The sequence below is a fragment of the Rhamphochromis sp. 'chilingali' genome (assembly GCF_963969265.1).
Source record: "Rhamphochromis sp. 'chilingali' genome assembly, chromosome: 7".
NCBI classification, from domain to species: Eukaryota; Metazoa; Chordata; class Actinopteri; order Cichliformes; family Cichlidae; genus Rhamphochromis; species Rhamphochromis sp. 'chilingali'.
This window is the reverse complement of record NC_137934.1, coordinates 16,624,238-16,647,151: the sequence shown is the minus strand read 5'-3', so window position 1 is coordinate 16,647,151 and position 22,914 is coordinate 16,624,238. Positions and strand designations below refer to the sequence as shown.

The 22,914-nt window shown below is 42.4% G+C and overlaps 1 protein-coding gene across 1 annotated transcript in view; it reads left to right on the top strand.

The window, feature by feature from the left end:
• The window catches only part of acss3 (acyl-CoA synthetase short chain family member 3), a 67,637-nt gene extending 44,741 nt beyond the window's left edge, over positions 1–22,896 (top strand). The window contains exons 10-16 of the mRNA XM_080886019.1: positions 6,503–6,598; positions 6,787–6,850; positions 8,293–8,374; positions 8,935–9,057; positions 9,138–9,237; positions 9,342–9,517; positions 21,547–22,896. Coding sequence (XP_080742145.1) covers positions 6,503–6,598; positions 6,787–6,850; positions 8,293–8,374; positions 8,935–9,057; positions 9,138–9,237; positions 9,342–9,517; positions 21,547–21,630 — 725 coding nt within the window. The 3' untranslated portion in view covers positions 21,631–22,896. The remainder of the gene's footprint in view (positions 1–6,502; positions 6,599–6,786; positions 6,851–8,292; positions 8,375–8,934; positions 9,058–9,137; positions 9,238–9,341; positions 9,518–21,546) is intronic.
• Positions 22,897–22,914: the final 18 nt, after the last annotated feature.

Here is a 22,914-nt window from a genome sequence, read left to right as displayed (position 1 = left end):
GTGAATGTTAAACAAAGTGTTTAGGTATAGAATGTGTGTGATTGGCTGAATTAACCTTGTAGTTAAGAAAATGTGCTCAACATGCTTTGAGTGCTGAGTTAGAGTAGAAAAGCACGCTATAAGAACCATTCCACTTACCATCCTGCCTGGCAGCTCCATCTTCAGCATCCTTTCTCTGCACAAGTCCAAAGCACCTCAGCCCTGCCTCTCCTCTAACTGTGTCTCCGGACCGCTCACCCTGAGCCGTCCCGCTGATATACTCATTTCAAATCTTGTCCCGTCTGTTAACTCTCAATGAAAGCTTGAACATCTTCAGCTCCACCTCCTGTCTTTCTGTCAGTGCCACTGTCTCAAGCTGTACGTCGCAGGTCTCTCTACTATCCTTCCACACCCACCGTCACAAATCCCCCCTTGACACTTGTCTCCACCCTGTCTGCACTCTCTTCCTCACTGGTGGAGGAAGAGAGTTGTCCTTTTGCACTGGTGGTGGGTTATTTGAACATTTATAATTTGAACATTTATAATTTCACTTGTTGCCGTCACACAGACACATCTGCCTGTGCTTTTAACCCTGCAGACTGTACATACTGTAACAGTAGACGCAACTTCTGTTTCTGAAAAGTGAAACTAATGTGGACGTGCTTGGAAACTTAAGAGAGAGCCTCCATGTTTCTCTGGGTTTATACGCATGCAGGGAGCAGGTTAATAAGGATGACAGGAAAAAAAAGAAAAAACATAACTGGATATTAGTGCAGGCACACTAAGGCTCATGTAACACCTCAGTAAACACATTTGAAATGAGTTTTACAGTTTCAGTTGCTAGTTTCAGCCATTAAATAAAACACGGTGTTCGTTTTGTACATCATGGTGTATTTGGAGTCAAATAGATGATAAAGCATGGAATTAAAACCTTTGTCTTATGTTGTCTGCAGACCAAAGCAAAGTTTTAATTACATACAGTGTCTACTGCAAAGCAAAGATACTATCGGCCCAACTTCATTCACAATAGTGAGTACACATCCTCCTTCCCAGCTTCAGAGAGGAGCACAAAGTGTGAAGAAGTTGGTGCTCTAGCAATTCGACCTAGATGATTTTATCAGGGTAGTCATAAAAAATACATTGTAAGTACATCCACAACACTTACTTGATTGCAGCTTTTGTACTTTGAAAGGAAGTATATCTTTCTTTCCTATTGCATCAGATATTAATGGGTTGAAAAATGAGTGTGAGTAATGTTAGGTGAAACAGTTTAGCGTCTGGAGTAGCATGCAGTATCCTCAAAATATATCCAGCTTTTGTAAGTCAAAGTGCTCCGGTCAAGGTTTCAGAAGGGTTTTTTCACATATAGCAGACCACTGAGATCTGAAGGATGAAGAAAACCTTGGAGATTTTAGTAAAGCTCTGAATCAGCTGTTGGAAAATTTCTCATCTTGCCTCACGTGGAAATACAAGCACCCGTGTTTTAGTGATGGAAGCAATTATTGAGAAATCTTTGCTTTATAAATCTTTGATTTCACGGCTGAAAGCGGCACAGCCACTTCTGATTTCCTGTATGGCTTGTTTAATGCTGAGGTCCAATTATAATGTCTCTTTTCATTTGAGTGTTGAATTTACTGGCTGTGCCTGGATCACCGCCAGCGAGCTCTGGCTCCTGCTGTAAACAGCCAGGTTTAAACACTCCACTCAAGCTGACATGGTTCAGTAGCTGTGTCGAGCCCTAATCGACGTGCAATCCAGTAGAGCTTGTAAACGACCCTTACTGCATCCTCCTGGTTCAGACTGAAATTCTGATATTGGCTGATTGTCGGTATTGGTTTAATATTCAAAGCGAAAAGAAGAATATTATTAGAATCTATTATGATTACATGCGATCAGCTGTTTTTTATCATCTAACTTTGTAATAATTCTGCGTTTCTGTTCAATTATTTATTTATTTTGCACAGAAAAGTTAACTTCTGTTTTTCACAACATACTAAATGACATAAAACATTAGAGCATTAGAAGAGTATCAGCACGGATCTTGAAACACCAAATGGTGCATACTCTCATCTCTTAGTCCGATTAAAAGTGTGTGGATTTTGCAGTGCAAGGTGTAACGGTCAGCAGAACTGAAGAGAAATCAAATGGGGTTGACTGGTCAACAGGTGATGTCTCATCACACTATTGTAGCTGTTCTCTATTGTGCCGTCGTTGTCTCCAAACGATGACAGCAGTCACTCTCAGACATGTTGGGAAAGGTGTTTAAATAACTGCCATCTGATTTATAAATGCTAACACGTTAAAATCAGTTACCAGGTGGGTCAACCTGAATCCCCCCTGTAAGGTGTAATACTTAAAAAAAATAAATCATTGGCAGTGAGTGCTGTTACCCGCTGTCAGTGATGGGTTTTGAACCCTGCAGAGAGTGGCTAACTTGTCACTGATGAGCGAGGTTGCCAGTTCAGAGGCCACAGGGGTTGTGTTATGTGTTCCGCCAAAGATCCCCCGACACCCTCCCCCTCCTTTGCTCCATCATAATTTGCTAACTTAATCCCCCCCCTCTCAACCAACTGCAGCCTCCTCCCTTTGAAACCTGCTGTGCTGGATGTTGGAAGCGGCTCTGTCTGCCTGCACCTGTTTCGATTAGTAGCAGAGGGAACTTTATTATATACTAGATCAAATTCACATCTCAGAAAGATACAGAGCTACTTTTGTCCTGATCCATGCCAGTGTGTCATGTTTCAACATTCCCCCAAGATCTTCTAGAGCTACGTTGTGATGTGAAAAAACGGGTTCAGGGATTCAGATGAGCTGCAGAAGCTTCCATCTGAAGCAATTAGGGTCAACAGCCTGTGTTTGGAGTTGATGGGGTTTGTGGACACTTGTAAAACCACATGTAAGGTTTTCTTTTCTGCTGACCTTGCGAACCCAGACCTTGCAGTGATCTGGTAAAGCTGCAGTGGTAAGGATTGGTGGCTCTCAGTCTCCGTAGGAAATGCAGGCATTGTATTGTCTTTAGGGGGGAGCTGGTGATGGCAGACCAATTGAGATCTTTGGGGATGTGCATGCCAACATATTTACTTCTATCTCTCTGAACGTCTTGTGAGATGATTCACATTATTCCAACGATGAACAGCTGACTGTAATGTAAGACTTGCTGCAGGACCCTAGCCAAGGTTATGTGACTGGTGTCATGTAAACATGAACATGAATGCAGCTTTTGCATGCTCAGTCTTGTTGTTCACATGTCATAGAGTCACACGGTGCATTTTGATGAGATGTGCTGAATGTAAACAGAATTTTGCTTGTTTACAAGAAAACACCACGGGGCACCATTACCTCTGGATGTAAAGTCATTTTGGCGAAGAGGTTCCCGCTCCCGCCCAGTCTTTCATGTTCATTCACACAGGTGTGTAACTAGGGCTGCTCAATTAATCTAATTTTAATCACGATTACGATCTGGGCTTTCAACGATCATTAAAAATGACTGAGCCGATTATTAGCCACTCCCTCATTTATCCGCGACACCTTAAAGGCCGGTCCATGAAAATATTGTCGGGCATAAACCATCCGTGGCGCAAAAAAGGTTGGAGACCGCTGATTAAGAGGACCCGAGGGAAGCTCGGAAAGCTAAGCAGAAGTTATTTGGAGAGGAGAGTGACTGCCGCTGGTTGAAAAGAGGTAAAAAAAACTTCAGTGGTGTTGCACACTATTTTATATTATTTTTTAAAGTCATTGTTAACCCTTTAAAGCCGGTCAGAGCAGCACGCTCCGTTTTGTGTAACTATTTTTAAATCCCTGTAGAACCTGAACCGTGTAAGCTAGCGCAATAATTTGTTTTGCATATGAAACCGGAGGAGTTGTACTTACATCTTATGCCATCAGCTTGTCCTCGGCCACGGTTTCCTTCCACATAAAGCTTTGCAAAAATTGCATAAAAAGCACTTGCAGGAACAAAAACATAATATTCCAGAAACAGGCTTTGCCGATCCGATCAGCTGTTCGTAACACTTCGCACAGTGAAACAGACGTCAGCGCGAACTGTCGCATGTCCGCCATTTCCTGCCCGAAACCGGAAGTGATGTCATTTTCGCGGAAAATGTAGTTGTTTTTTTTTACTTGTAGGCCTTAAAAGCCTATACTGGTCATGTTTGACTTTTCTGAATAGTTTCTGGGATGCTTAGAACTCGAATTGCACTGCTGGAAATAGTTTATTTTGATGCACCTGCTGTTTTCTTTGCAAATTTGCATCATAGGATTGTTTTTTTTTTGTTTTTCCTGCAGTATATAAAAATTGCTGTATCTCCAAAATAAAACTATGAAGACACTCACAATAAGTTTCCTGTTGTTGTAAACTATTTTTTGCAACTTTTTTGTATTTAAAGTTTTGAGGGATAAACCTCTTAAATTTCTCCAAGTAGAAATGTATGTAAACAAAACAAAAACGATTTTCAATTTTTTTTTGTAGTTTATTGCACTTTTTTGCAATTAATGTAGTTACTATGGACTTAATGCATACATATTATTAAAATATGGGCTATAACAGTTATTTAGCAACTTGAAATACTCCCACAAATGGCACTACAACATGTAAAAAAATAATATAAGCTCTGGTGGACTTGGTTCTATAGTAGGTCTTAAAGGGTTAAATAAATATCGTCAAATAATCGAGATCTCAATTTCAGTGAAAATAATCGTGATTATCATTTTTGCCATAATCGAGCAGCCCTATGTGTAACCCATGCGAAGTCCTCTGTTAATGTAGTTTTCCCTCTGGCTTTAATGAGGGGGTGTGTCTGATTTTGTCATTTGCATAGCGGGCCTGCAGATTTGAATATTTTGCCATTTTCCTTTTGCTCCCTCAGAAGACGAGACATTTCTGCCACCAGCTCTACCCTCCTCCCCCGCTCAAGACATGATCCGATTTGGTTTTAGAGTACCTGTCTGCATTCATTTGCATGTTAACGACCATCAAATATGTATGATACAAGCATCATATTTATACCACGTGCACTTCCTATAGAGTAGGCTCATTACCTTGTGAAGCAGCTTGTGCATCCATTTACATATTCGTCATGGGAAATATGAGGCATTTTAGCAACCCCTTATTTGTAAAGTGGTCCAATAAGCTCAGGCTCTGGTTGGCACTAAAATGCCAAATTTAAATGGGACCTAATATATTCTTGGACTCTACTAGAGTAGCTTTGCTTGATTAACCGTTTAAATAATACTGGGCTTTGGTACTGTCCGCAGCTCCATCCACTGTCAGACGAAGCGGTTTGAGGTCCTTTCCTTTTAGCTGCTCAATCGATGTAGAAAGCCAACCTCCTTGTGGCTAGGCAAAATTGTTGGTTGGCTGGTGATTGGTCACCAAGATGTTGAGCATGCAGCACCCAAAAGCTCCTGGGCAATCACTTTCAATAGCGTGGTGACTGCACAGGTTGCGGTTCGAGATTAGGGAGGGTTTGCAAATAATCTCCATCTTATTTATAAATGCTGGCAGATTCCCAACACATTACAATCAGTCTGTGCAGTCGGTACTGATGAGTGCAACTCATCTGCAGTCTGCTTCATGGAAAAATTGGACTTGACTCAAATGGAAGTATTGTGCAAGATTTCCGAGTGCTAATGTAATTTTGTCGTTAAATTACTGTCCTGATCGCAAATGGTCACGCTGCAGTCTCCAGCCACTATATTCCCTTGTGTGACTATAGCACTAGCAAACTTTGTTCTGATTGGCTGCCCCTCACAAACAGATTTGCAGTTGGAAGTGTATGAAAAAACTATGTAGAACATTTTCCAAAACTCTAAGTGTGTGTGTCTGCCTGTATGACCGGGGGGAAAAAGAGAAAATATAATAAGTTCCTTAAACTTCTGTAAGATTATTCTTGCCCTTTGTGCAAACAGCATGTATAAAGAGATAAAATAAAAATAAAAAACATTTACATGGACGGATGAAAATGATAGAAATAACTGTGTTGTCTGTTACCTGTTGTGTGCATTTTTACTGAAACACGAGCTGAACTTAAGCAAATTCTCTGCCAGTGAGAATGAAGACACGAAGGCGGACTTTCTTCTCGTATTTATGCCGGGAGACTGATGTTCAACCACCAACTTAAAAGGGAGGACTGTTTCTGCACAGATGCTGGGCTTGCCTGCTGCTGTGTGATTTCTGATGTAATCTTCCCCACTGAGCTGGATTGATTCTGTTATTCCTTCGGTGGGTGGGCTAACAGGCCTGCCAGGCAAGTCTTTGCCGTTAATGGAGCATAGTTGTGTGGTGGAGTCGGGGAGAGCCCATAGGAGCTGTCATACTTTAGTTCAATGTAGGTTAACGCTGCTCACAGAGGCAACACAACGCCACACGGATTCTTTTGATCAGTGCCCCATGAAAGGGTTTTCATATAGGACAGTAAAACAGTTACATTACACCACATATCCAGAACTCTTGTGGTTTGGCTAAAACTTTGTGCCTCACTCATGAATTTTTCATGAATCCTTGTGTTTCTTTGTATCCTGTTAGAAACTGGCTCAGCTATTACTTCCAGTTGTATCGGTCTGGGAAACTCACTCACGCCACCTGCAGGCCAAGCTGGCAAACCGGTTCCAGGTTACAATGGTAAGAAATGACCTCTTTGTATTCAGTGTGTTACCCCCACGATTACAGCGTGAGGGATATCAGGGCAAAAGTGTGTCTTCTGATTGTAATTCCCTGTCTTACGTTTAAGCTTTTTGTGCTTCCAGTTTGCCAGCGGGGGGATAGAACCACCTCTGAATTTGAAATGCACTCTTTTCCCTTTCCTCTAGTCACAGTGATCGATGATAACATGCAGGAGGTGAAGCCAAGAAGCCTGGGAAATATTGTGGTGAGGTAAGCCAGGTGCATATGTTCACAGCAACGTGAGTGGCTTAGTTATCGCTTCATCTTTCTTTCTTCTGGGCCTCTTGGACACGGACATTAAAGATATTATATATTTGCTCTTTGTACACAAGTGAAATGTGGACTTTGAATCTTTTAGTCATTAAGGGTAATTATTCACCCCCCCCCCGTCTGCATTAAAAACTGCCTTAACTCTTCATTCTTCATGGCATCGATTCAGTAATGTCCTGGAAACATTCCTCAGAGATTTTAGTCCATATTGGTACGATAGCATCTCACAGTTGCTGCTGATTTGTTGGCTGCACATCCATATATCCCATTCCAACAAATACTAAAAGTGCTCTATCGTACTGAGATCTGGTGACTGTGGAGGCCATTTGAGTACATTGAACTTATTGTCATGCATACAAAATCAGTTTGAGATAATTTAAGCTTTGTGATGCAGCACGTTATCCTGCATCAGCCATCAGAAAATGGTTAGACTGTGGCGATAATGGGACGGACACAGTCAGCATAAGTACTCAGGTAGGCTGTGACATTTAAATAATGCTCAAATGGTACTAAAGGGTTCAAAGTGTGCCAAGAAAAGATCCCTAACATCATTACACCATCAGCGTCGACCTGAATCATTGATACACAACAGGATGGATCCACGCTTTTGTGCTTGTTGTTTAAACTAAATTTCCACCCATCCATCTAAATGTTGCAGCAGAGCCATGTTGGCAGCAACAACCATTCAAAGCCACTTTTCTTCACTATTTTAAGACTCTCTTTGAATTTCGGCAGATTGTGCTGACCATGTCTGCATGCCTAAATCCTCTGAGTTTCTACTATGTGATTGGCTGACTTACTGTTGTTTAAAATGTTATTAAAAATCTGTAAAATGTAAATTCTTTAGACACCATAATGGAATTTGTTTGTTACAGGATTGTTGCATAAATTTAAATGTTCTGCTTGTAGTGAATAAACCCATGCAGAGGGTTGTTTAGTTTAAAACCTGGGAAATTGGGCCATTTGCTCAAGAACTGGGTCTTTCCTGTCTCCTTTTAAACAAACGCTGAGTTTTATTGTAGGACGAGCCCTTTACTGCCCTTTAACGTTGGATACACTGACTCTCTGAGTTTAAACAATAAATCATTACTTTTAAACAAACGCTGAGTTTTATTGTAGGACGAGCCCTTTACTGCCCTTTAACGTTGGATACACTGACTCTCTGAGTTTAAACAATAAATCATTACTTTTAAACAAACGCTGAGTTTTATTGTAGGACGAGCCCTTTACTGCCCTTTAACGTTGGATACACTGACTCTCTGAGTTTAAACAATAAATCATTAATTTATCTAGGTAATTTATCTGTGTTGCTATATAGAAGCTTTCATGAATCGGACTTTTTCATACAATTATCTGAATTAATTTTGTACTTCTTCTTTAAGATTGCCTTTACCACCTGGGGCAGCATTGTTTTTATGGCAGAATCAAGATCTGTTCAAGAAACTCTACTTCACAAAGTTTCCAGTAAGCTGTTTCATAATTACTTTAGAAATTCTCGCTGGTCATCGAGTCATTGGGATTAATTTATATGTGACTGTCGGTATAGTGCAAAAGACTATTTCCCTTTTTTAAATAGTCAAATTAGTCACAAAAGAGCAGAATAATAAAGACAATAAAGAATTCTCCTTCAGCACCCCTGACTAATTCAGTGATTCTTGAACCTTTTCCAGGATTAATCATTTAAAAAGCTTAAAAAGATTTAAAACCTGTATTTATTTGAACAGTTTAAGCAAAACACCCACCCAAACTCCACAGTGAATTTTAGTAAAACAAAAAAGTCAGTTGTTTGTTTATTAAAACAAAACAATTGTTCCTGTATTATCCACACCCCAGCTGCAGAGGCTTTGTGGACCACAGTTTGACAAGCCGAAATAATATAGGAAGAGGTGTCCCTCTAGTGTTAGACATGTTGCATTGCAGATCAACTTTAGGTATTTGTAGCCCTTAAACATGAGTGATGTTTAAACTGTCTGGATGAATTGACTTTAAGCTGCTCTTTTAATCTGATCCAAATGTGACTTAAGGGATTCTACGACACCATGGATGCTGGTTTTATGGATGAGGAGGGCTTCCTTTACGTCATGTCCCGGTCTGATGATGTCATCAACGTGGCAGGCCACAGGCTCTCTGCTGGAGCACTGGAGGAGGTATCAGAGCAGTTACAGGTGTTGATGAAGAGGATGCGAATGTTTCTCTGAGGGTTATAATTTGTGTTTTTTTTTAACAGTCAGTGCTGCAGCACGCTGCAGTGGGAGACTGTGCTGTGGTAGGGCAAGAAGACTCTCTGAAGGGTCATGTTCCTTTGGCTCTGTGTGTGCTCAAGAATGGTGAGGAATACTCACTGGGTGTCATAATTTTGCAAGGAATTTAGGGCATAAAATAAAACTACCTGGCGGTATTAACGTTTTATGCTTTGCGCTACACGTCTCAGGTGTGCAGAAAACGGAAGAGGAGATCGTGAATGAGATTGTGAAACTTGTGAGAGACACCGTCGGTCCAGTGGCTGCCTTTAAGAAAGTGCTCTTTGTCCGCGGGTTGCCAAAGACACGTTCTGGAAAGATTCCTCGCTCCTCTTTATCCAATCTGGTCAATGGCAAGCCCTACAAGGTAAGACTCAGCTGTTAAGGACACATGTAGTGCATTATTATCATCAAACACAAGTAGATGCTGAAGGATAAAATCTCTGAATGAAATTTTTTTTTGCTTTTGCAAAGGCTTTACAGCAACTCTGGAGATGGTAATGCTAATTTTGCTACTTAGAATTTGAGCGACGATGGTGCATTAGTAAACCACACACTCACTCAAAACAAAATTGTGGCTCTTTTGAGTTTTCAGTCTCAGTAGTCTCCAGGAGAGAATAACTTGAGAATATCTCCTCATATGGTGGATTTGTCAACAAAATTTTCAGCTGCACAAAACGTTTCAGTGTGACAAGGATTCCTGCATTGATTCCTCAGAAAACATTCTGTTTGTTGTTGTTTTCATGCATTGTGCCTTCACTGTGCAGGAGGAAGAACACACAGCGCCCACTCTCTCGCTGTGAAATTTCTGGACTATTACTTGTGCTATTTATCACCATCAAAGTTGTGCTTTGGACTAGAAACCTGGCAGCTTCAAGACCATTAATATCAAAATAATAATATCAAAAATGTCTTCAAAGGGGGGAAAAAACTGGGGACTAAGTGGGTGTATTGCAAAGATCAGACCAAGAAGAGAGCGTGCATCTGAAAAAGGTAGAAAAAAGAACACAAGGGTAACAGCAAAAGACCCGCAGGAATCTTTAACTTGCTAAAAATACTCATTAATGTGCCCATCATAAGGAAATGTCTACTGACTTATCAAAATAAAAGCAAAAACTCCAAAAATAAATATATTAAAAGAAAAAAGAATAAATGAACCACTTAAAAGGTAGTTTCAAAATTCTTATACGTTTTTTTTTCCATGTGTTAAGGTTCAAAATACAATGTAAGGTCAAAAACTTCAATTTATATTTAATGCAAAGCTGGTTATATACTTCTAATGAACTAATAATGCCATATTAAAATAATGAATGAAAATGAGAAAAACATCCCCTCCTTATTTTACAATTCCCTCTGTTGACCTCTGGAGAATCCAGAGGTCACAAACAGTTGTTTCCCCCCTTGGCCTACACATTCAGTTCTACATGCATCATTGGCATCATGGACATTGGAGTAAGGACTCCAGGGTCCACTGCCCTCACAGACATACCTTTTAAACATTCTTCTGGCACAAGGGATGAGACAACAACAACAAATAACCATAATACCCACCACAACAGACAAAGAAAACATGACCGAAGCGATAACCCCCTTCCACCGTCCGAACACTGAGGTCAGCCAGCCTTCCAACGGACTATCAACACCGGAGTGATCATGCATAGTTTCAGAAAGGCTCTTTAGGCCCTCCAGAGCCTTGGTTACCGACACATTTGGAGCAGTCTTGTTTGGAATAAAATTACAACACTGATCGGCCAATATAGAACAAACGCCCCCTTTTTTCCGCTAACAACATCAAGGGCCATTCTATTCTGCACTCCCATTAACGAGGTCGGACCCACCTGCTCCGCCAACCCCTCCATGCCGTCTCTGGTGAGGTTAGAGAGCCTCAGTACATTATAGTGAACATAATTGATCCTATCTACGTTCTTGCGTTCTTAACCCTTTTGGATCAACCCCCGCTATTTCCACCCCCAGAACCAAATACATAGATTGTTTGCGATGCCAATTCCCCAATGATAAGGTTAACGCGTTTCCAGAGGGGCTAAAATCCCTCTGTAGTTTAAGCTCGTTTTCTGATCCTAGTTCTAACGGTTCCCAATTTTGCCCAGTGTAACCCCTTACCTGGTCCCAATTACGGCACCAGCTGTCATATGGACGATTTCCCCTCTCGCAGTGCGTACTCACTGAATAATCCCAACAGAGCCACACATTATATCCCCTCCAGGCACTGCCGACGTCCCTACAATTAACAACATCACACAGATCAAACATAAAAGAAATTGTGGGGCCAATAACATAATCTAATTCTAAACCACCATATGTGCTGAGACACTCATCCTTTTTACCAGAGACCTCGCGCTTCACTCTTGCCCGCAGCTTTAAATCACTATAGATCACGCGTGATGTAATTGGTGTATCAAACAACGCCGGACTGGCATGGCCTCCGTGCTCAGACTGGTTTCCCGGGTCGGTCTGCAACAAACAAATCAAAAAACAAATAGCCATGATTAGCAACATAATTGACATCAAACTCATAATAATTTTTAACATTGTGATGGCTTTTGAAACTCTTCTTTCATCACCAGTGTCTAATTGTTGTGATGGCATGGTGGTATGTGAATGTTATGGTGTAGTAAAAAGTTCAAAGCCCTTTATCAGAGCCTCTCTCTTGTTCTAGGTGTTCAGTGTGGTACCGCTCCTTTTCGTTGGCGCGGCGATCTCCTCCTAGGCTGCTCTTCTTTCTTCGACCTTCCGGGTAGACCACCGGTCGGCCCGTTGCACAGGTGTGAGGGTTTATTCTGCCTCTCAATTTCACCTGTGTTGGGTGGAGATTGATCCTTCCCCACCAAGCCCACTGCGTCCAGTGATACCAGGTGTCGCCTTTCCCCTTCAGTTGGACTGCTGTCGCCGTCCGAGCCGATACCTCGTATGGACCAATCCAGCGGGGTTCCTTCCACTTGCGTTTGATGACTCTCAGCCACACTGTTTTCGCGTCCGGGACCTCTCCTTCTCCTGTGGGCCCTTCACCAGCCGCCTGTTTTGTGAAACTGGACACAAGCGCCTTTAACTCGTTCCAGTAGTCTGCGTGGGACCGGTTCCCCTTTTTGTCCCGTTCAACCGAGCCCACCGTCCAAGGTGCCGGAAACTGTCTCCCTGTTTGCAGCTCAGGATGCCACCAATGACACAAGTTTCTCTCCATCTGGGCTATCCCCACGTGGGCGAGTCCGTGGGCTTCATCCACCTTCTGTTCTGCCATTTTGGCTGTCAGCACGGGGCGCCCGTCTGGCCCCCTCCACAAATTTCCATCCTGCCAGGCTCCTTTGTTTTTCCACACCCCCTTTTCCTCTGGGGATGCCTCCTCCTGGGCCTGTTTGACTTCCTCAATCAGGTCAACAGATATCTCCTCTTCTGGAGTTACCTGTATCATTTGTCTCCGTCCTTTGTAGCCTGCGGCCTCCTTCGCGGCTTCGTCTGCTCTCTGGTTTCCTTTTTCCACCATGCTGGTTCCTTGGGAGTGAGCTTTGCATTTTATAATACTCACCTCCTCTGGGTCAGCCAAGGCTTTTTCCAGTTCCTCCATTTCATGTTTGTGGGAAATAGGTGCATTGGTTGCTGTTCTGAATCCTGCTCTTTTCCACTGAGGCAGCTCCACTTGCGCTGCTCCAAACGCATATGCCGAATCGGTGTAGATGTTCACTCTCCTGTTCTTGGCTAGTCTCAAAGCTCGAGCTAGGGCTATCACTTCAGCTCTCTGGGCCGACTGCTTTCCCTCAATCCTTCCTGACTCTCTGACCTGATAATCTCCTTCTACTCTGCAAACCACCGCACACCCTGCTTTCAGTCCTCCTTCGTCTCGGTGGCAACATCCATCGGTGAACCAGTCCTCAGCTCCCGGTATGGGTTCGGCCTTCAGGTCCTCTCTAATCTTTTCCTCAATCTGTGCTCTTTTGGCGCAGTCATCAAATTTGGGGCCTCTAAGACTTTGCTCAGTCTCTGTTGTGCCCGTGGTGACATACAAAATGCTTGTGAATTCACGTATGCCACTATGCTATGTGTAGTAAGTATTTTTAGTGGGTGTTCTCTCACTACATGTGCTGTTTTTTTGGATAATTCTAGCGACCCCTGCTGCATGTTGTGTGCATGTAGGATGCTTTGCTTCTGTTGGATGTAGTTTTACACTTACATACATGAGCACATCTCTACCCCCCCCCCCCCCCCCCTTTTTTTCTGAAACAACACTCCATTCACAATTGAGTTTGTTTCAGAAACATCCAATTAGAATGGCTCATCATAGTTGGGTGTGACTAAATCTTAGGCCCTTTATAAATCCTGTTTTACCCTAATAAATGCGACTTCAGCTTCAGGCGTCCAAGGCAGCTCAGCCTTAAGGTGTCGAACGCCAACTTGCTTCATTAGGCCCCTTAAAGGGGCAGTTTTACCTGCATAATCCAGAATGAACTGCCTGCTGTAACCTGTTAAACCAAGAAAAGAAAGCATTTCTCTCACAGTTCGCGGTTTTGGGTGTGTCAGAATTTGGTCTCTGTGTGTGTTCATCAAACCCACTGATTTGTGTGCGATTACCCGGCCCAAAAAGGTCACTTCAGGGCGAACTAACTGCAGCTTGTCTTTACTTACTTCAAAGCCGCATTCCGCCAACCTATTCAACACAACGAACGACGCCGCTGTACAATCCGCTGCTGACGGGGCTGCAATGAGAAGATCATCAACATATTGTATTAATGTACAATCATCAGGCAAATGACATGACGACAGGGCTTCTTTAAGCACCTTAATGAAAATGCCTGGAGAAAGTGCAAAGCCTTGTGGCAACCGTGTGTCTCCGAGTTGTTGGCCTCTGTATGTGAATGAAAAAATGTCTCTGAATGACTCATGCAGAGGAAGACAAAAGAATGCATTTGCCAGGTCAATGCACGTGAACCACTTTTGGCCACATGTGATAGCTGATAAAGCTGTGTACGGATTTGGTACTGGTGCAGTGGTAGAGAGTAATATTTCATTAATGGCTCTCAAATCATGTGTCATGCGGTATTTTCCTGTTCCATGTTTCTCCACTGGTAGAATTGGTGTGTTCCACAGTGAGTGAGAGGGCTCTAACACCCCGGCCCTTAACAGGCCTTCTATTGTTTCTGTAATTCCTTCCTCTGCTTCAGGTTTGTGTTTATACTGTGGTCTATTGATTGGTGTGTTTGATTTCAGCTGGAACAAGACAGGAGGACACTTAGCTAGGCCAACATCCGTGGGCCCTTTTGACCATAGACTGTCAGGCAGATTCGACAATCTAGCAACTGCATCAGAATGATCTACTCTCTCCTCACCATGTGTTTTTGAAATTTCTTTATGTTCCAAGATCACTGTGTCATCACAGGCACAAGTTATGCGATAGGTTTTACAATTTGGAGCATAAGATAAGTTAGGAATTTGGGTTCTTTGCCACCCTGTGTCGTCCAGTGCTCGCCTGACCATTGGACCCAGATCACCTGCACCATGACCTTGGTGGACCGCCAATGTAATGTGAGGGGTTGAATTTTCTTCCACATTGTACCAAGGCAGTTGTTCATCAGTTAATTTCACAGCCGCGGCTACACCTTCTGGTCCGATGTAGATGTCATGTGTTTGCACATTCCACGTCTGACCCTCAAGATCAGACTGAAATAATTCACGATAGGTGTCGTCACTATCTTTATCATAAAACAAAGACACGTGGTAAGGTTCGCGCGGAGGGAGGTAAACTGCCAAGCTCATTATCCAGGGTCTCCACAGCTGAAATTGCCTCAGAACATCCTCTTTCACTAGTCTCCCCCAGTAGATGTCGGCTTTTGCTCTTTCACAGTCTTGAAGCAGATATTGAGTCTTTGAATTTGTTCCCAGGCACGGAAAATGCTGGCCCCCTGGCAGAGTCACAGATAATCCATCTGCTGAACATGTGATTGTGGCGCCCAACTTCACGAGCAGGTCCCTGCCCATGAGATTTACTGGCGCTTGCGATGACACCACATAGTTGTGTTTCAAAGTCTGCTTGCCCAGCTTTGTCAAAGCTGGGTCAGTCACTGGCAGAGTTGTTGGGATCCCGGAAATACACACCACGTTCGCTGTGTGGCAGGACAACTTTGCACTGTCTGGTGCTGCTCTCAAGGTTGAATAGGTTGCGCCAGTGTCCGCTAAGAAGGGTAATTCTGTCCCTTCCACAGTCATTAACAGCATGGGATCTGCCATTTCCATGCTGTTTTGTCCCTCCGGGTCCCTTCAGTACTGGTCCTCCCTCCAGTCAGCCACCGGATACTGCGCGGCTGGTGCTGCACTCGGGTTTGGGGCCTGATATGCTCCCCTATAGCCATCTCTTGCTCTCGGAGCTCCACGTGCCTGGGATTGGTAGCCTCTTCTTTGATTGTTCTGACGACGTTCTGGGCAATATTTGCTCCAATGACCCTCTGCTCCACAATTCCAACAGACATTCCAAGGCACACTGCTGAGATTCCCCGTGTCACGAGCTCTTAGTACTCCCTCCGCTGAGCCACCACGCCCTCTGTACGATCCACCGGTTCCCCAATTCCCTGTGGGTTGGTTCTGCCTTGGTGCATTGGCGGGCCATCCGTCATTAGTGCAGGGACCCGGGCCACTATCTGGCCATTCAGGCCCAGGACCAGGCTGGATCGCAACTATCATCATTTTTTCTGTTTTTTCTTTTTCCTCTTTTTTCTTTTCGCAGGCTTTGTTTCTGGCCTCCGCCAACTGTAGTTTGAGTAGAGACGCTTGTGCCTCCTCCAACTCTTTTTTCTGCTTGTTCGCCCTGTCCTGCTCCAGCTGTAAACAATGTGAGACGTGTCTTTCCCACTGCACCGAATCTGCTACGGCAAAATCTGGGTTTTTCTGTAGATCTTCTATGACCTGATTTGGCAGCCCTGCCAGCACCGCTGAGCGAAACCACGCCCGATGCTCACCTTCCCTACCCGGATGGGTACCTGTTTCTAACAACCACTGATCTCTGGCTTTTTCTAAAAACTCTCTAGGTGTGTTTTGGGGGTCCCAAGTTATTTTAGGTATGGCTCCTGTGTTAGGGGTTGGGTACTTTTCACGGACTGCGTCAGACAAAGCACATTGCACTTCATGATAAGGCAAATCATTTGCATAGCGAGTTGTGCGAGCTATGGCCTCTACATCTGCTAGCCCACCACCGAGCATACACCGCGCAGAAATGGCGCGAAAATCACCAATCGCAAGCTCTTCTCCTTCTGTTAGCCTGCCTAATTCACGCAACCACCTTGCTCCTCCTCCAGTTATAGGTGGAAGCTGTTTAACCAATGCCTCCAAATCTCTTACTTTGTATGCGCGGTACACTGGTTCATTTTTTGCACCAGCCACTAAAGGCAAATTATAATGAGTGCCCGCAGCTTTTTCTGCTTTGGTCACAGTTTTACACTGTCCCAATTTTCCCTTGCCTTTTAAACTCTTAAAAATAGGCCTCCTCTGTCCCTGCTCTTTTTTCACCTGTCTCGACCTAAGATTCCTGGCTATACTTGGTTCTGACGCGACTCCTCCTCTGTCGTTATCTTCCTCCTCTGAGGTAGATGAATCATTGTCGCTCTCCTCTTCTGCCATGCTTTTGGTCATTTTGTCCTTTACGGTCTTCAGCGTATTTAATACTTCCAATAGCCCTTGTGGGTCTTCAAGCATTCGTCCGAATACTTCTCCTGCCCATGTGTCTGACTTGGCCATTGCTTTGGAGTGTTTTGACCTGCTGGTATGGGCCTGCTCTTCTCTTGCTGGTGTTGGAAGCTCGATGAAAGCCGGTTGTGCTATCCTTTCCACCGGTGAAATCATTTCCTCGTTTGTTGGGGTCCGATCCGCTTCTCCAGTATGGTCTGGCAGGCTCTCTCTTGATGCTTCGGCTTCTGGCCTGTCTCCTCTCTCATGTGAACAGGAAGGCGAAGTCAAGCCTTCATCTGCGGCTAATGTTATCACTTTCCCTCCCCCACTCAGGGACTGACATTTAACTGTCATAGGCCCTTCGTTATGAAACACCAGTGGTGCCCTGGTGTATTCAACATCAGCTACTCCTCCTACAACCGCTGCCGTCTGTCCATCTGGGCCCTGAACTTGTCCTCCCCTTAGGGTCATTACAGGCATGACATGTTGTCGTCCTACAGCATTAGATGTTAATGTGGCCCAAGGAAGAATCTCTGCTGTGTGATACTTGTTAGCATCTCCTGGTTTTGGAATCCAGTTCTTCATTTGGTCTTCCAGCTTCTTATTTTGCTTTTTCAGTTGTTTCAAAGCCTCCACTATGCTTTCCATATCTTCTGTTTCAGCTGTGTCATCCTCCTCCATCCAGGAAGATGCTCCGTTCCACAAGAACATCCACTTGCAACACTTTGCATGTGTTTGCTGTAGTTTCTTGATTTGTTGGTTAATTCTCCAGTTAATTGAACGTTTCTCTGCCTCGGTTTGCAGTTGTTCCAGTTGCTGCTCACATCTCTCTCTTTCTATTTTGAGCACAAGACTTAGGGCTATTTTGTCATCCAGCCCTCTCTGTTGGGAAGCAATAAGCTTGCTTAGCTCAGCTTCCATTGCTTTGCATTCCTTCTCAGCTAATTTTGATGATCCAGGAGAAGCTAAATGAATGGCTCTTTTTAACTGTTCCTGCTGCTCCTTCAGAGGCTTATAGCCTCTGTGCCCAGTAGGTGTCATGCTCGGGCCGTCAGCCATTATCCTAGAACACAGGCTTACCTCCCTTTTTGTGACGTTATACGGCTCCTCCCTTTGGGTCAGCCCGCAGCGTCTGCCTGTTAAGTTTCACAATTACTTTCACTCCTCCAAGGGTCACTGTCTCCTTGTGATCTGCTTGGTAAGACACACAGCCAACGCAGTGTGTCAAGACTTAACCAAGCCTCTTTCAATATTCACTTATAATGACCACTTTTCACTCTGTAATATAAATGTTATAATATCATACACACTACATATTGACCTCGGGGCACAAAACAATAACACAGCTCGAATTCATTCACACAGCCTTAAATTTTTCTCAGAAAATTGCCCCAAAGCAATATCATGTTTGCTCACAAAGTGACAAATTCACCGTGTTCTATCGTAGCATAGGCAAAATGAGCCGCGTCTGTAGGCACCCAATTTGGATCATTTTCATTCTCAGTTATCTCCTTTAAGCCTCGAAATAGGAGAAGACAACGTTGCACATAGGTATTTAATTCATGCACCTCAATCTCAGACCACACTGTCATCTCATAAGGTGCATCACCTTCATGTGCGACAACGTGACACTCACAGCTGACCCCCAGCAAACCCTCCATTTCAGTAATTTTTATACAACAAGTGACAGAATGCAGCGCTGCCATGTTTGCTTATATTTTATATAAATAGGAAATTATCTGTGTTAAATGGGACTGTTTAATGCATGGGACACAATATAATCATTTATTGTTGAAGGGACAAATGTCAAAGGGGTTCTAACAGGTCCACTTTATTGCGTGCTCATAAATTTTGTTATCTGGGTCACTCACTCAATATGCTTTATTGTTTGAAGTTATTAATTATGTCACGCTTATTAGTGGCTCATATTTATTTACGGCCTATGTTTGAACTTGACTACAAAGGCAGAGCATCATTTCATCCTTTCAGGGTGAAACACTCCACTTTCTCTGTGTCATGGCAGCTCAGAAAACTTCATGAACTTTACTTAAGATAAGATAAGATAAGATAACCTTTATTAGTCCCACACGTGGGAAATTTGTTTTGTCATGCTTGCTACTTGCTCAAAATATAGCTTAAAATCAGTTATGCTATCAGTATAAAATGTTTAGGATTTAATTAAATTATTTTCAACTGACTTACAGCAACTTACTCTGATCTAGGAACACTCTCTTATCCTCCTCAAAAACTGAAGTTACTCAGTCTTAAATGCTTTTTATATTACATAAATCAACTGTAATTAACTAATAACCTTCTAGTGATTCAGACTTGGTTTAAAACATTCAAAAGCCTTCTAGGGACCTATTCTAATCATAACCTATGTGTGTGTAAGCTTGTTTGCATTTAGCCCTCTGCACTCAAGGCATTTACTACACTTTATCAGTCCGGACAGTCACGCCGAACGAAGCTTCTGACCTTCAAAAGGCCGAGTGCCAACTCATTATAAGCACATTTGCAAGGTGTGTCTGAAAATTATTTAAACCACTCTTTTTAAATCAAAAACTATTTACATTGTTATAACATCAAAGCCAGCAGCTTATTTACAAGCTTTCAGCAATAAAAAGCCTTCTGCTTATAAGGCTCACACACTCTGGGCAGGAAGTGAAGAAGCTCCGTTCTCCTTCCTGCCACCAGCTCATCTGCATGTTCACACACCGTCTAAAAATAGCTCGCAGCGCTGCAGTGCGCTCTCGTCACACACAGGGTCACACAAAGCTCAGACAAAATTCTATTATTTTATATTACAAAAGACGTCTTATATTTACAATCACTGACAGGCCTGACAGATTCAGCACCTAACAAATTTCGACAAATTTAATATAACGGGTCTCACCGAAGAAAGATAACTTTTTTACGACCAATTGAACAGTATCTGTTACTTCTGGAACAGTTTCTGACCTAATTTCTAAAGAGCACCTACACAATTTCGACAAATTTAACCATAACGGGTCCAACCGAAGAAAGGTAACTTTTTTGTAATCAATTAAACAGTATCTGTTACTTCTGGAACAGTTTCTGACCTAATTTCTAAAATCCCTAACTCAATTTAACAGTATCCAAAAAAGCACATGACACCGTTTAAAACGGTGAGGAGACTCTAACTCCTAGCTTGATTCCGGGATGCCCTGTACCCCACAGTTAAGCCAAACTGAACTAACCCTGTTCGCCGACAGGTCAAGACCGCGCGTCCACGGCCAGGAGGGAGCGTAACCTCCGGGCTATGCGCTTCTTAGCAACTTCTGGTGCCGTCCTATAATAATTTGTAACAATTTGAAACAACAGTCAACACCCTAAAACAAGAGTCTGACTAAGGCAAGTGCCACCTAGAGGTCAATGGAGCCAACCCTCACTTATAATCACACAGGACCACACTTATAACCAATTTGGACTTTAACCAACAACATGACCAATTCCCTACCAAACTACCTGAGCCTTTAACTCAATATCCAGGGACTCAAACCCAACATTATTACGTTCATATTTCTTCAACTTCATTAAATACTCTTAAGCAACTTTAACTGCATAACACACGGTGATTCTCATCAAAATCAAAACAGACACCCACCAGCAACGTCAGTGAGTAGACTTTTAATTTAATGCAGCCCAATTTGGCACAATTTGGGAATCAACTCAACAGGCAGTGCCTTACCTTTTAGATGCACCCGGGAAGCTCACTCACTCACATCAGATCCCTGGTCCGTGCCTGTCCGCTCGACCACCTCAGACCGTCCACACCTCGCACATCCACCCCAATATCACAGGACGAGCCCCCAAAATGTTAAGGTTCAAAATATTGGGGATGGACACCAGAGGAAAAAACCCATAATAACAACACTGGTCCGGTCGGGTTGAGTCAAACGATGATTTAATGATCACACACGTGGGAGATGGACACTGTATGCAGACGGTCTCAGATCTCGTCTCAAAAAACACATCACCATAGTTTTATGAAATCAGGGTATTAGAACGCCCCTTCATGCGTAGTGACAGGTGCAATACAATCAATGTTGACAATTTTATTTAACACAAAGAATAACATTGTCTCCTTCCCGAGGGCAGACGCTGACTGCCCCCGTCTCCTGGAACCGTCTGTACCCTGCTAAGACACAACATGGCAGCTACAAGGACTCTTTCATTTACTCAGACCATCAGTGTGTATTGCTCTAAATCAAGTATATAATATTAAATGAATATTGCTGGATCAGCTACTTCTACTTAAAACATATTAAAACATGACTAAGCACAAAATCACCAAGAATAACATCTTATAAGTGCTGTGTAAGCGCGTGCGGCCTTCCAAGCTCAACGCCTTTGCCCTCCATAGATCAGCCAGACTCGCGCTGGCTGTAGCTTTTAACCTTTAATTAACTTGAGCACAACTCTAGAATAAGCGACAAACTGCAATGTGTATGGAATGATCATGGTTACATCTGCAATGGAAAATCATGTTATTATTCTGGTACCTGCAAGGAAAAAGATCAAACTGAAATTATAGCCATCACTGTAAATGCAAAATATAATGTAAGGTCAAAAACTTCAATTTATATTTAATGCAAAACTGGTTATATACTTCTAATGAACTAATAATGCCATATTAAAATAATGAATGAAAATGAGAAAAACATCCCCTCCTTATTTTACACATGTTAAGATTTTTTTTTTTTTCCACAGATCTCTCCAACTATTGAGGACCCGGAGGTGTTTAAAGACATCGAGAAGCAAATAGAGAGAGCGTCCAGACACGGTGCAGCCTGAGTTCATCAGTGGGATGCCAACAGGACAGTCTAAGCAGTTTCTGGCAACACAAAAGTCACTCCATTAATAATAAGTGTGCAAAAATGCTCATGCTACGCACAAAGTGCTGCAAATGTGAGCACAATTTCTCAGTGAAATAAGAAACTTTTCTTGTTTTCTAAATTAAGAAAAGGTAGACATTGATGTCTAGCCTTTGGAAACCAGTCCAGATCCACACAAGTGGATTCATATTTCTATTTTGAATGGATCATACAGTTAGATCTAGAAATAACTGAATAATCATTTTTATGATTCTGGCTATCAGTCATGAAACAAAAGTAATGCAACTAAAGTGCAGACCTGTGTGTTTAATGCAAGGGAGTGAACAAAAACGTCATATGAAGCATTTAGCATTTGTTAATGTAGTCACTTTATGTTACTAACAAAGGCTAAATCCAAATGAATGAACAGCTTTAGCTGGAACGGCGTGTTGTTTGTTCTTGTTTTGATTTTTGGATACATTTTGGCTGCCGAGTTGGCATTTTGTGGTGCTTTTTCTCACAAAGGCATGACAAAAAGGGGAGCAATACCATAAAAGGGGGAAATATTTTTTACTACAGAACAAAAAGTAAATGACACACACACAAAAAACAACAGCTTGTAAACAAGCCCCCTATACTGCTACTATATGTGTGTGTGTATAATTTTTTTTTAAAGTCCGTCCAATTAACGCACTTTCAGGCTGTGAGATCGAACTGAATGACTAACCCTGTGTTATCAGAATCAAATTATTAACATTTTGATGAATGTTATTATAGTTAAAACTACAACTAGAGGTGAAAAAGTTGACTGAAATTCAAAGCTAGACTTTTGAAAAAATAAAAGCTGAAATGATTGTGAACAAAAACATACAAATTTTCCTAAATCTTGCCCCGAGGATATGCCCTCCATACAAATTTAACACTGAAACTAATAGAAACTAACCTAAAACTAAACATTTTCAAACAATACAAATTAAATGAGAAAACCCAAACTAACTGGAAATCAAAAACAATTCATGCAAAACAGGGTTACATTACAGAATACAGGTGCCATATTCATTATAACATAAAATTGTTCTGCCCTTTGTATATGTATTGAAAACAACATAATAATGTGAATGCAAAGTATGGCTTTGTTATTCATGAAAAATAATGAAGACTCATTGACAGTATTTTTCTTTTTTTTTTGTTTGTTTTATTGACAATGAAAATTTGTTTGCTCACCACTGTTTCGACCAAAGTACAAGAAGTAGTAAAAAAAATA